Below are 12,499 nucleotides of genomic sequence, written 5' to 3'. Positions count from 1 at the left end.
AAAGGACAGAGAAGCCTGGCGTGTGCTGCAGTTCATGGGGTCGCACAGAGCCGGACACTACTGAGCAACTGAACTGAACTGACACATCGCATGGCTCACAAGTTTTGGAAAACTGAAAATTTTCTATGGAAGCCTGTCTTTCTTCAAAAACTGAGTGCATCCTACTAATGGGTAACGAGCAGCTCCTGTGTGCCTAGCCACGGGGGGATACGAAATGGACTTGCACAGGTTTCCTGGCCTCCCTGGTTGGAGATGGCGAGGAAGCTGCCCGACCCCGAGAGGGGCCCAGCCACTCCAGAACTGGCCCTACTCCACACGGCGTCCTTAGTGCCGCGACTCCTGGCCGCCGCCAGGGGGCGAGCTCTGGCCTCCGGCACCAGCCAACCTGAAGACAGGGCTCCGATCAACGACTCGAGGCCCCGCCGGCCATTCCGCGGTGCAGGTTGCAGCCGGCCGCGGAGAGGGCACCCGACCCGGCCCGCCCGGCGGGACGCGGAGCCGCAGCGGGAGGGGGCGCTGCTGGGCCAAGAGAGCGCGGCGCAGAGGAAGTACCGTCTTCGCCGCGCGGTCGGGCAGCCTCAGCCGCGCCGCGCGGGGCTGCGATGTCGTCCCGGCCAGGGCGCGACGATGCGGGCGCCGGGGGCGCGCGGCGGCCCCGGGAGCCCCCGGAGCAAGAGCTGCAGCGGCGCCGGGAGCTGAAGCGGCGGCGGCAGGACGCGCAGCAGCTGCAGCAGCTCAAGCACCTGGAATCCTTGTGAGTCCGTCACGCCCGTCTCCGACTAATACTAGGAATGGGTCGGGGCCCGGGTCGCGCGGCAGGGTCCGCTCGGGGTCGGCGCTTTAGACGGGATCCTTGGACACCTGGGGGTGGGCCGGTGAGCCCCTCGGACCCCGGCGAGCCGAGAGCCGGTTTTGATCCCAGGCGGCGGGACCCTAGACTCCCAGCGGCTGGCGGGAGGGAGAAGGCTCCTCCCCCGAGTCTCGTCCGGGACGCGAGCCGCGGCGAAGGGCGCTTCCCCCGCCGGAAGCGGCGGTTTTAGTCCTCGTGCGGCGGCGGCGGTGCTTAGTATTCCGGGACTGAACCTAGAAGTGCGGCTGAGCGCCCTGGTCCTTCCGCTCTCAGGTCGGGGGCCGCACTGTGAACTGGTTAAAATCCCCATCCTTTTCATTTTTGCTGTTAATAAGGAAAGAGAAAGCCCAGTCCCGTAATGTTCGTGCGGTGACGAAGACAAGTAAAGTGGGGTGAGGGCCTGGCTCCTAACTACTCGGGAGGAGCTGTCAGGTAGAAGAGAGCGTAAACTTGGTCCTTAGGATTTTTCACCAGGGTTAAGGATGAAAGCTACTAAGAGGCCAGTTCCAGCTCATAAAGAATTAGGACCTGAGTCAGCATGGCCTGACTTGGGAGGCAGTGTGTTCCCCAAGCTCCCGAGGGTTGGAGGAGAGTCCAGATGACCACTGACAGAAGGGTGGGTTGTAAAGGAGATTAAATATAAGGTGGAAAGTTGGATTAATGACCCTTTCGATTCCCTTCTGTTTTTTCCTTCTATAATCAGCTTTAGAGGTCAAACTTAGATTCTAAGTTTGATGTTCAATGAGTTATTTGACTTATTTGTTTCAGGCACTTCTCACTGCCTACCTTCTCATGATTGCTGATGTAAGAAAAGGCCCTCAAGGGTTAATCCTTCATTACTAACCTTTGGGAGCTTTGACACAAAATGCATGCTTTCTTGGAGCCTGGCCTCCTGTGGCTCTTAAACTGAATGTCACTTCATTTGAACAACTGGGTATAAACAGAATAAGCCTTTTAGGTATGCTACAAAGCCTTTTGGATATGGTATCTCCAAAGCAAATTGCTGAAATATTTTCCAGGGGAAAGCTGTGGCATGTCACAGGCCTGGCCTCATTTAGTAAGAATAATGGAGAGTGTGAGAGTGAAATTCACTCTGTCGTGTCCAACTCTTTGCGACCCCATGCACTGTTCATGGAATTCTCCAGGCCAGAACACTGAAGTGGGTAGCCATTTCCTTCTCCAGGGGATCTTCCCAACCCAGGGTTCGAACCCAGGTCTCCTGCATTACAGGCAGATTCTTTACCATCTGAGCCACGAGGGAAGCCCATAATGGAGGAATAATAGAAATGTGTATAAATTGGGCAGGTGAGACAGTCCATCAGCAGCCATTATAGTAACATTAATGCTATGTCTTTAGAGTTTTCTACTTCAAAAACTAAAACATCTCTTTTATCAGGACAGTCCTAAAGAGTGTCAAAAGACAAAACTGCCACACTTTGCAGTTTGACGTCCTTTGTTCAAGGGAAAAACAATCTTGCTCCACAGATTGAGGAAGTACAGTGTTTCATCTGCAGTGGAACACTTCCCAGTTATTTTGGAGAGGAGTAAGTTTTACAGGGCGTTTCAAGAGGCACCTTGAAAATAGGGCACGATTGACTAGGGAGTCAGGGATTTCTTTACAAAGCTTGCATGTCCTCTTATCTAGGGTAAGCTAAACTAAGCTAGGTAGCCCTGGGCTAAAGGATTGTGATTGGTATATACTAGGTTTCCTTGACGTGAGGCATTCCCCATTAGGATTGGCTAACTTAGCTTTAGATTTGAACTGGGCCACTCCATTTTGGGGGTCTCAAGGTACAGAGAGGACCTTTGTCCAGAGTTACATGGAGGTTTTGTAAGAGCAGTTTCAACCTTTTTGGCTTTTCTAGATTTCTTTAGGAGTACCCTGATTACCCTCAGTTCTTCCATCTGGTTCTGAGCACTGTGCCGGGCGTGGTGATTGTTGAGTGGTTACTGCTGCAGGGAGTAAGTTTCTAAACTGAGCTTTCAGTATCACCTAAAAGTTTAGTTTCATCCGCCTGTTCTTTTCTTTGGTAGGAGGAAATAGCAAGTTGGTTAGAGCAGGAGTGAGGATATAGTTCCTGAAACAAACAAATGACATTGAAATGTTTAAAACAAAAATGCCTCCTATGTAACTCTATAACAGAAATGAGCTAACAGCCTATTAGTGACCCTTTTTTGCCCCTAAGTCCTTTGGTTTCTCTCTCAGAAATTTATTAGCCTGGACTTATGGCAACATAGGTGTGAGGAAGATGACGTTAATTTCATTTTTCTTTTGTAATTAAAAAAACATTGTTTGAGGCAGTGTATTTGCACATAAATAAATGTAAGTGAACAAAAAGCTCCCTCCCTCAGGTGATATGTATATGTATAATCTCCCTTTTCCCATACACACAAATAGAACCATACCAAACATTCTGTCCTGTACGCTACTGCTTTCTTGTTTTAACTTAAACTATTTTGGCCTAGTTTTAGGATAATCCGTATCTATTTGACTATTAGATAAGTGATTAGCCATTTTAGAATTAATATATTAACGTTTTCCTGATGACATTTTCCGTCATAAAATTCAGAAAAATAATCATCTCTGAATTCACCTTCTGTGTGCAGCAACTTTGGGACTCCCCAGTTTCCAAATTGTTGGAGTCAAGATAGCATTTTGAACCAGTCATAGCACCTCGATGCCCTCTCTCAGTAAAATTCCATTTGAGAGGCATTGAAAAGACCTGAGCTGTTCAGTTATCCTGCCTCTTTTCCTAACTACATTCTTTTTTAAGAAGGGGGTTATATCCATTAGGCAGTCACCTTTAAAAGCCAGACACCCACACTCTGCATTGCATAGTCTAGAATGTGTCAGTGCTTGAAACTGAACATAATTACACCTGAAAGGAATACAGTGTTATATGTTAATTCCATTTCAATTTTTAAAATTAGTTGTTTTTTTGTTTTTTAAATGAACAGGAGCGGTGGGTGCTGCTTTTGTAAATTTGACACCAGAAGCCTTTTCCTCAAGTTCCAGCAAAATAATAAAAAGTGGAAATGAGTTGGGAGCATAGGCCTGATTTGCGTCCTCAGAACCCGAGGGTCTGAGAGCTATATTGGTGGAAGGGAAAGTACATTTGCACACAGTCATCTGCTTCTCTAGCAGTAGTTGAGTGCCACCGACTGCCCTACATCCTTGAGTCCAGAGGGGTCAGTAGGGCATAAAGGGCAGTCAGAGAGCTGAGGAGCAAGTGGCAGTGTGCTCTGCAAACACCACAGGCCAGTGGAGAGGATCTTGAATCCAGAGCTGGGGCAAGGGGTGGGGAGGGGAGCCTCTGGGGTGGATCACCCTCACCTCCTTCCACTATAGCAGACCCTTCCCTCTGGCTTAGCTCCCTCCCCGTTGTGCAGTCCCCATCCTTAGAGCACTCACAACGCCACCCCCATGAGGCTCAGTGTTATGGAAGTTATGGTAGGTAAATCACCCACAAGTGTAATGACAGATTGAAGCCATAATTAGCTCAAGTCTCTTCTTCCCTCACATTTTCCCAGCAGTCTCTTGATTTCCCTTCCTCTAAATATAAAATCATTGTCCTAAGAAACCAAGTTAGTTATTATTTGGTCAATTTAAGTGCTGCATCCCAGCAGGATGTCATACAGCATCAGTTTATTCATATTAGCATAACATCTCTGACTGCCGGACATATTTTATTAACTGTTTTTAAAAGTTATAGTGTAGTTTAAGTTTTTACTAAAAATAACCTTTTTTATTTTGGCCTGTAGTTGCTTTTTGGTGATTGAAATGTGTTATGTTCCTATGAACATGATTGATGACCAGTGTTTTTTTTTTACTTCTAGTTATGAAAAACCTCCTCCTGGTTTTATCAAGGTCAGTGTAAAGTTTGTATTTTTGGTTCTTCTCTGAGACAGATTTGACCAGAGCTCAGACTCAGTCACTTGTTATGAAAAACAGCTGCTTAAGGTTTGAAGCTCCTTTACGGTAGTCCTGTCTCTTCTCTGCAGATGGCAGCCAGTTCGTGCACTTTGGGCTTGTCATAGTCTGTGCCTTTGCAGAAGTTTAATCTGCCTCGTGTCTGTCCCTAAGACACCACTGCAGGCCCCCTGGGTGTCCTCAGCACTCGCTCCCCTTCTTTCTGTCTCCCTTGCGACCGCATCTTCTTAGAGCTCTGCTGCCCCATGTTCCTTCTCTGATGCTCCACTGCTGCTTTCTTGACTGTCATCAGTTCAGAGAACAGTGGACTCTGAGGACATGTGAATCCATCCAGTCCAGCCCCACCTGGTGCAGAGTCCCTCCTCCAGCACCCCGGCCACAGTGTCAGTGTGTTTCTCTGGGAGTGAGACTTAGAGGACTTAAGGCCAAAGTAACCTTTCCTGTTTGGTAGCTTTTAACTTTAAAAAAAATTTTTTAGAAAACATTCTTCCATTATAAATTTAATTTTCCTGGAAACTTGAAAAAATCATAAGGTAAAAAACAGCACCTTAATTATATAGTGCAGTTATTAGGTGGTGAAAATACATCTCACAAATACAGGATGTATGAGATTATAAAACATGACAGTGACCTTCAAGGTCTAATAATCTATTTTACTCTGATACATTGTTTTTATTGTTCCAGGAAATCTTATTTAATTCTATCTTCTGCCTCATTCCACAAAGCTTCTAAGTTAGCAGAAAATTTTTTGTGATCTTAGAATCTAATTTTTGTGATCTAGAATTAGAATTTGGAGCTCACAGATCATCCCTGTGTAAACACTAGTAACTTTTCGCAAAAACAGCTACTTTATTTTTGTGGTACAGCTAGCTCTTCTGGAATAGTTACTTCCATTTTCTTTCTCAGTTATACTCTGTCTTTCTAGCTCTTTAGAGGATAACGTGATGACATAGGGGTCTCCAGCCCATGAGCAAGCCAGGCAGTGCTGTGTTCTCAAGCAGGTGGGAGGAGAGCTCTGGCGCTTTTTTTGCCATAGAGCTTACACACTGTTTCCTTTTTCAGGAAGATGAGACGAAGCCAGAAGACTGTATACCAGATGTCCCAGGCAATGAACATGCCAGGGAATTTCTGGCCCACGCACCAACCAAAGGCCTTTGGATGCCACTCGGGAAAGAAGTCAAAGTCATGCAGTGTGAGTGTGGAAGGGTTTCAAGTAACAGACTCGGTTCATGCCAGTTATAGACCACTGTTTACAAACGAGTTCACTCCTTTTAATTCATTCTCACACCATGCTGTTGAAGCCAGGGCGTGATCTCTAGGCGACAGATGAGGAAGCCGCCTTCCATGTGTTAGTCAGTGTCTAGGGTAAGTGGCAGAGCAGTGCCTTGACTCCAGGGCTTCTGGCTGCAAGGGCAGTGATCTTCCACAGGACTGTAGCTGCTTGCAGAGTCTATGCTTCAGTAATATTCCTATAACAGAAAGGATATTCCATGTAGAAATGCCATGGGGGACGAAGGATGCATTGGGGGTGACCTTGGGTCACCTGGGGTCTCCTTGGGTCTCACCTCAGCGAGTCCTCATTAGTGGTGTTAAGGTTTATCCAGATGACCTGAGAGGAGCTGTGGGCCACACAGGGTGGGTCTGGACCAGGTGGAGCTGTGTGCACACCATCCACCACACCAGCATAAGATGGCATTTGAAGAAGGGGTACTGCTGCCTTTAAAGTCATTTGTTTGTACAGAGATCCTTCATGCACACAATTAAAATAGCAGTTCTTCTCCCTTTCCCTGCATTCTCCTCACCTCAGCCTTTTAGAAAGGTTATTTTTAAGTTTATCCCCATGTATCTAGATAACAGGATTACATTCCTGACCCTTGATTTTTCAGACTTCCTTGTTATCTGCTCATTTCTAACTGTAGGAGACCAGAACTCAGCTCCTTTTGTCTTCTTCCATCCCATCTCATACACATGCCCTACTTATCTCATTTCCCCAATAATAGTTATATCATAAATTTAATTAAATAAATCCATTGTGTTTATAATTTTCAGAGTTGAATCACGTAGTAAACTGATTATATTTCCTTTTTTAAAAATTAAGTTTAAAAATCACTCCCCTCTTTGATGGGGTAGTTAGTAGTGCTTCACTTTCCATTTTATTGTTCTTTTCATTGAAAGGCAAATTAAAAGTGTTTAGTCTGGACCAGAACCAGTTTTACATGAAGTTAATGAAGCTTAAGCTTTAGGACCCCTTCTTTGCACCTTCGAAAGGCCTTTGGAATTCCAACAGTAGTCCTGTCTTTCTGTAAAATTTACCAAGTCAAGATTCTCCGCGACCCCAAAAGAGCCCTTCTTCTCTTTAATTTATGTTAGCTTCAGACTTCACAAAACTTATATCCATCCCAGATGGAAAAATACATGCACACGTAACCCTATTGTCATTATTTCCATGATCCTAGTGTTATCTAAAGCAGAGTTTCTCACACTTGGGGTGGGCCTGATACTCTCTATTTCTGACAAGCTCCCAGGTGATGCTAGTCTTGCTGGTCCACTGACCACACTTTGAGTAACAAGCATTGCCTCTCCTTTAGTAGAGGTTTTGATCACAGATCATATGGATCCTTCTTGATAGCGCACATCAATTTACAGCATTTAAAATTTCTCCTTTTGTCATAAAGACACATTTGTTTGAAGGGGTCTGCATTTGTATTGAATGCATTTCTTCTTCCCCAGGTGGAACTAACTCAAAATAGTGGGGAGATGCAGAAGGGGCAGGTCAGAGAATCCCTAAACTTCATTATTTTCCCAGTGGTTTCCTACCACCAACTCTCAAATTGAAATGTGAAGAAAATATTTCCCTGTCACTACATATTTTCGTTAGCTGCCAGCATGGAGCACAGTTGGCTAATCTGACCTATAATTCCTCTTCCTGCTTCCTGACCTCCTTAGCTGGAGTTGCTGAATGCCTGTGTAGTTACTAGTTCTGCTGCAGCAAAGTCCCACAGACTGCATGACTTAAACAGGAAGTTTCTTGTCTCACAGTTCTGGAGGCAGATGATCCAAGGTCAAGGTGTCCTTCTGAGGGCTGGTGTGGAAAGGATGTATTCCAGGCCTCTCTAAAAATCCTGTCTCCCAGTAAGGTCATTCTGAGGTACTAGTGGTTAGGACTGGACACAGCGGGACAGCAAAAGGGATAACACAGTTCAACCTACAGCACAGTTTAAAAAAAATCACACTTTGGTTTTTGCATGGAATTATTTAGTAAGTACTTGGTTCACTTCTAAAACTCTGCAATGAAAGGATACTTGAGGAAGTAGTTTCTCTTTTCATTAATTATACTTGCTTTTAAAATTGGAATCTAATGAAGAATATCTTTAACATGATCTACTGATACTTTATCTTGATTAAGTAAAGATATATTATCTTAAAGAAATATATCCCTTTGTCTTTATTTTAGGTTGGCGCTGTAAACGGTATGGTCACCGAACGGGCGACAAAGAATGCCCTTTCTTTATCAAAGGCAACCAAAAGTTAGAACAGTTCAGAGTAGTAAGTAAAACCCCAGAGTGTCAATTTACATTTACTGGATATGATGAATGTCAATGAATCAGGCAGTCACCAGTGAACTGGAGTTTCACACAAAATACATTCCCAAAGACTTTAAGCCAAAGTATCTGGTGTTAACTGCATCTCTATTAAATCAAATTTGTGTGACAGATTAGTTATTAACAACAAAAAGATGCTTGTTAAAATGATATTTGCTGTGCCTTGGGAACACTGCCTTTTCCAAAGAGGCATTTTTATCAATTCAGTGAGTCTTTTTGTACTTATGTAAAAAATCATATTTCATAAATAGAATAGGATTCTAGTTTCTCAGCCTTTGTCTAAAGACTACATATTTTTATATCATAAACTAGAAGTATGTATAAATGATATACTCTCTTTGGATGACAATAAAGTCAGTCCATCATTTCACTTTTTTTTTTTTGGCTGAGCCATGTGACGTGTAGAATCTGAGCTTCCCAACAAGGGATCAAACCCATCTCCCCTGCATTGAAAACTCAAGAGTCTTAACCACTGGGCCACCACGGAAGTCCCTTGTCACTTTATCTTAACACAGTCACCTCCCAGGTGTTAGTTCACCATTCATGACTATTTCGGTCAGTTTAACTATGCTGTTGCTGGATATACTTGGGATTATCCGCATGTCAAACTGGGGTATATAAACATTCTACAAGGATTTTAAGATATTTAAAATATTGGATTTTCATTTTACTAATTTACAGAAAATATTCTGAATAAATCACTCCTACCCAGAATGTCAGCTTTTATAGTACCTTTAACAGATAATTTGATGATAAATCTCAAAAACTTAAATATATTCATATTTTTAAAATTTCAAAGTCTCAATTGATCTAAGGATAAAACAGAACATCAGTATACACAAGTAATTATAAGACTAACTTTCAGAATTATTTATATGATTAAAAAATAGAAATCGAAGAAAAATAGGAAACAACTGTGGTGTCCAATATACAACATAATTCACTGCAACATATAAATCATACAGCTTTTAAGAATTACATTTGAAGAACTTCCCTGGTAATCCAGTGATTAAGCCACAGTATCTGGTGTTAACTACAGTGATTAAGAATCCGCCTTACAACGCAGGGGATATGGGTTCAATCCCTGGTCGGGGAACCAAGATCCCACCTGCTGCACAGCACTCAAGCCCATACCACGACCTCAGAGCCCACACACTTGAGCCTGTGCACCATAGGCAGAGGGAAGCTCGCAACCTGCAACGACGACTCCCAAGTGCCGCAACAGATCCAACGCAGCCAGATAAATGAACTTTATTTAAGAAGAGAATTATGTTTTAAAAGAATATGTGATGTCATAGGAGGCTATTCATGAAAACATAAGGGAAAAAGAATAGAGTTGTATTGATATACATAATATGAATGTATTTTTTGGAAATATGAGTAATGACTAGAAGAAGCACACTAAAATATTAACAGTGGATATCCCTAGGTGGTAAGAGATATTTTTACTCTATGTTTTCTTTGATATGTAAAAAATGTTATAATATTTTTAAAGATAGTTCACATGCCATGAAATTTTATGTGTATTCATATTTTTAAATAATTTAGGTAGTTTTAAATTATACAAATATAAGAATAAATTCATCTTATTTTAACAGAATGGAAACATTACAGAAAGGTTTTTCACAATTGATTTTTCAAGTCCAATCTTGCCTCTCTCCTCAGAGGGAATTTGTAGTAAGTAGTTTAATGAGTATACTTCTAGATTTCTCTTTGGTCACATACAGTATGTTTTTGTGCACCTATAAATGAATCATGTATCATTTCCAACTCACTTGTTTGCTTAATAGTATCACTTGATCATCTTTCCATATAGAACAAATAGAATTAATCTCAACATTTCTAACCTTGAGTAGTACTTAATGATTTTGCCATGGTTTATCTCCTTATGAAGGCTAGGTAAATTATATCCTGTATTTGTATAGCTGGGAAGTCTTTTTTATAGCCTCTAGGAGTTTGAAATGATGGCAGCCCTTAAGAAGGATTAGAACATGGTGAATATAAAATTATCACCAAACAGGAGGGAAAAACTGTTTCCATGAAAGAGGGATTTAATTTTAACAGTCTATGAAGCCAAACCTAACCTTAACCTTCTCTAACCTTCAAGGCACATGAAGATCCCATGTATGACATCATTCGTGAGAATAAAAGACATGAAAAGGATATAAGGTGAGATTGTCCTAATGATAACAATATCCTTTTAAACTACAAAATTAAAGCTAGAAACTTTATAAATTTAAAAATCCCAGTATTAGAGGAGCAGTTTAGTAAACTGTGAAATATTTGGAAGACTGGGGTAGTCACTGAAAAAAGCCAATGTGTAGGGAATGATCAGGCCAGCCTGTTCTCCTTGGGTTAACTTAAAGCATCGTGCTTGACCTAGCCTTGACTTGCTTGTGTCACTGTTAGTTGGTATTGGCAACTACCATTTATCTTTTCTAGGGTCTTTAAAGATATGAGCTTTTTTTTTAAATTTCTAGACAGGGTGAAAAAACAAGAGGAACTTTTTTGTTGTTGTTGTTGTTTTTTAATATTGTTTTGTTTTCAAATTGGTGGCATTGAATCATAATCGTTTTAATTTTTTTTTAGTGACGTATAGTTGATGTGCAGTATCGTGTTAGTACAGCACAGCAGTTCAGAAATATATCAATATATAAATATATACACACACATATATTCTTCAGATTCTCTTCCCTTACAGATTATTACAGAATACTGAATATAATTCCTTGTGCTGGATTATAATTGTTGAGGAGGTAGATTACCTGGCATGGACTTGAGCAGCGGGAGAATGATTTAGGAAAGTATGAATCTGTTAGAAATTATAAAAGTAAGGACTATGGAAACATGCCAGAATACTTAGGACAATGGAAAGAATACAAAATGACTTGTACGCTGCTTACAGTCATGTGAAACAGGCATGGATGTAGACAAGAATGGGGAAAAGATACAAAAATAAATGCTGTCTTTAATGAGGTGATTAATTTGTGATTTTTTCACCCTCATTACTGTTCTTATATTTTTATCTAAAAATTTTTTTCAAGTTAAGTTGAATATGGTTCTTTGATCAATCTTATGTGTTTAGGATACAACAGTTAAAACAGTTACTGGAGGATTCAACATCAGATGACGATGGGAGCAGCTCCAGTTCTTCAGAAGATAAAGAGAAACACAAGAAAAAGAAGAAGAAAGAAAAACATAAGAAGAAGAAGAAAGAAAAGAAAAAGAAGAAAAAACGAAAGCATAAGTCTTCCAAGTCGAATGAGAGTTCAGACTCAGAATGACGGAGCCTGGCTTGTTCAACATTCTCTTCTCAAAAACCAAACACTGTGGCCAAAGATGAGAGGACCCGTGGAGGAAGGCGGAGTCGGAGAGGAACAGGAGAGACGCCCAGAGGAAGGGGCTGTAGAGGCCCAGGTTCTCCCCTGCCTTCCAGGGAGGATGTGAGTTGTGTGTTGCCAGGTGCTAGCTCTGGCCACGCCTGACTTCAGGCTGGAGAGCTTTTCCCCTTGTGCTCCTCCCTGCTGATCCCTGTGGGTCCCAACTCCTTAGAAATGCCTCGGGCAGGGCGGCCAGATGAAGGGAGACTCTGAGGAGCTCCCCTCCGGGGCTGCCGTAGGTTCCACCTCCAGGGTGGAGCTACCTGTGTAGAGCTCAGGCTTGATTTCCCTCTGCTGCTGAGGATAATAAAAGCTCACTATTTATTTTTTAAATGCATTTACTTTTTTTATTTCTTAATGCATGCACATGCTCCAAATTTAAAAGGTACCTAAGGTTTAATTATGAAACTTCTATTTCCTTCCTTCCCCAGCTTCCCAGTTCCCTTTCCCTGTGGCTACCAATTTCTTGTGACGTCTTCCAGGAATACTGCCTACATCACAAGCAAGCATAGGGCTTTATTTTTAAGTATAAATACTATACACATTGATCTCCATGTTATGTTTGAACAGTATAATGTTTAATAGCAAATATATCCTGCATTGCAGCATCATAGGTATAGTGTCTTCATATGACACATACCACAAGCTCTGAATGGCCACACAATTCCTTGGTTTGAAGGTACTACAATCATGTAACCATTCCTCTATCACAATTCAGTTGTTTCCTGTTTGTCAT

General features: G+C 42.2%; 1 protein-coding gene across 1 annotated transcript; it reads left to right on the top strand.

Moving 5' to 3' along the window:
- Nucleotides 548–12,096, top strand: RP9 (retinitis pigmentosa 9 (autosomal dominant)). The gene is made up of 6 exons (XM_018047134.1): nucleotides 548–754; nucleotides 4,688–4,718; nucleotides 5,844–5,973; nucleotides 8,236–8,327; nucleotides 10,491–10,552; nucleotides 11,469–12,096. Exons 1-6 carry the CDS (start codon nucleotides 603–605, stop codon nucleotides 11,665–11,667), a joined length of 666 nt encoding a protein of 221 aa, XP_017902623.1. The 5' UTR covers nucleotides 548–602; the 3' UTR covers nucleotides 11,668–12,096.

The sequence above is a fragment of the Capra hircus genome, chromosome 4 (genome assembly GCF_001704415.2).
Source record: "Capra hircus breed San Clemente chromosome 4, ASM170441v1, whole genome shotgun sequence".
In the NCBI taxonomy this organism is placed as follows: domain Eukaryota; kingdom Metazoa; phylum Chordata; class Mammalia; order Artiodactyla; family Bovidae; genus Capra; species Capra hircus.
The sequence above is the reverse complement of the archived record's forward strand: the minus strand, read 5'-3'. Positions and strand labels throughout refer to the sequence as shown.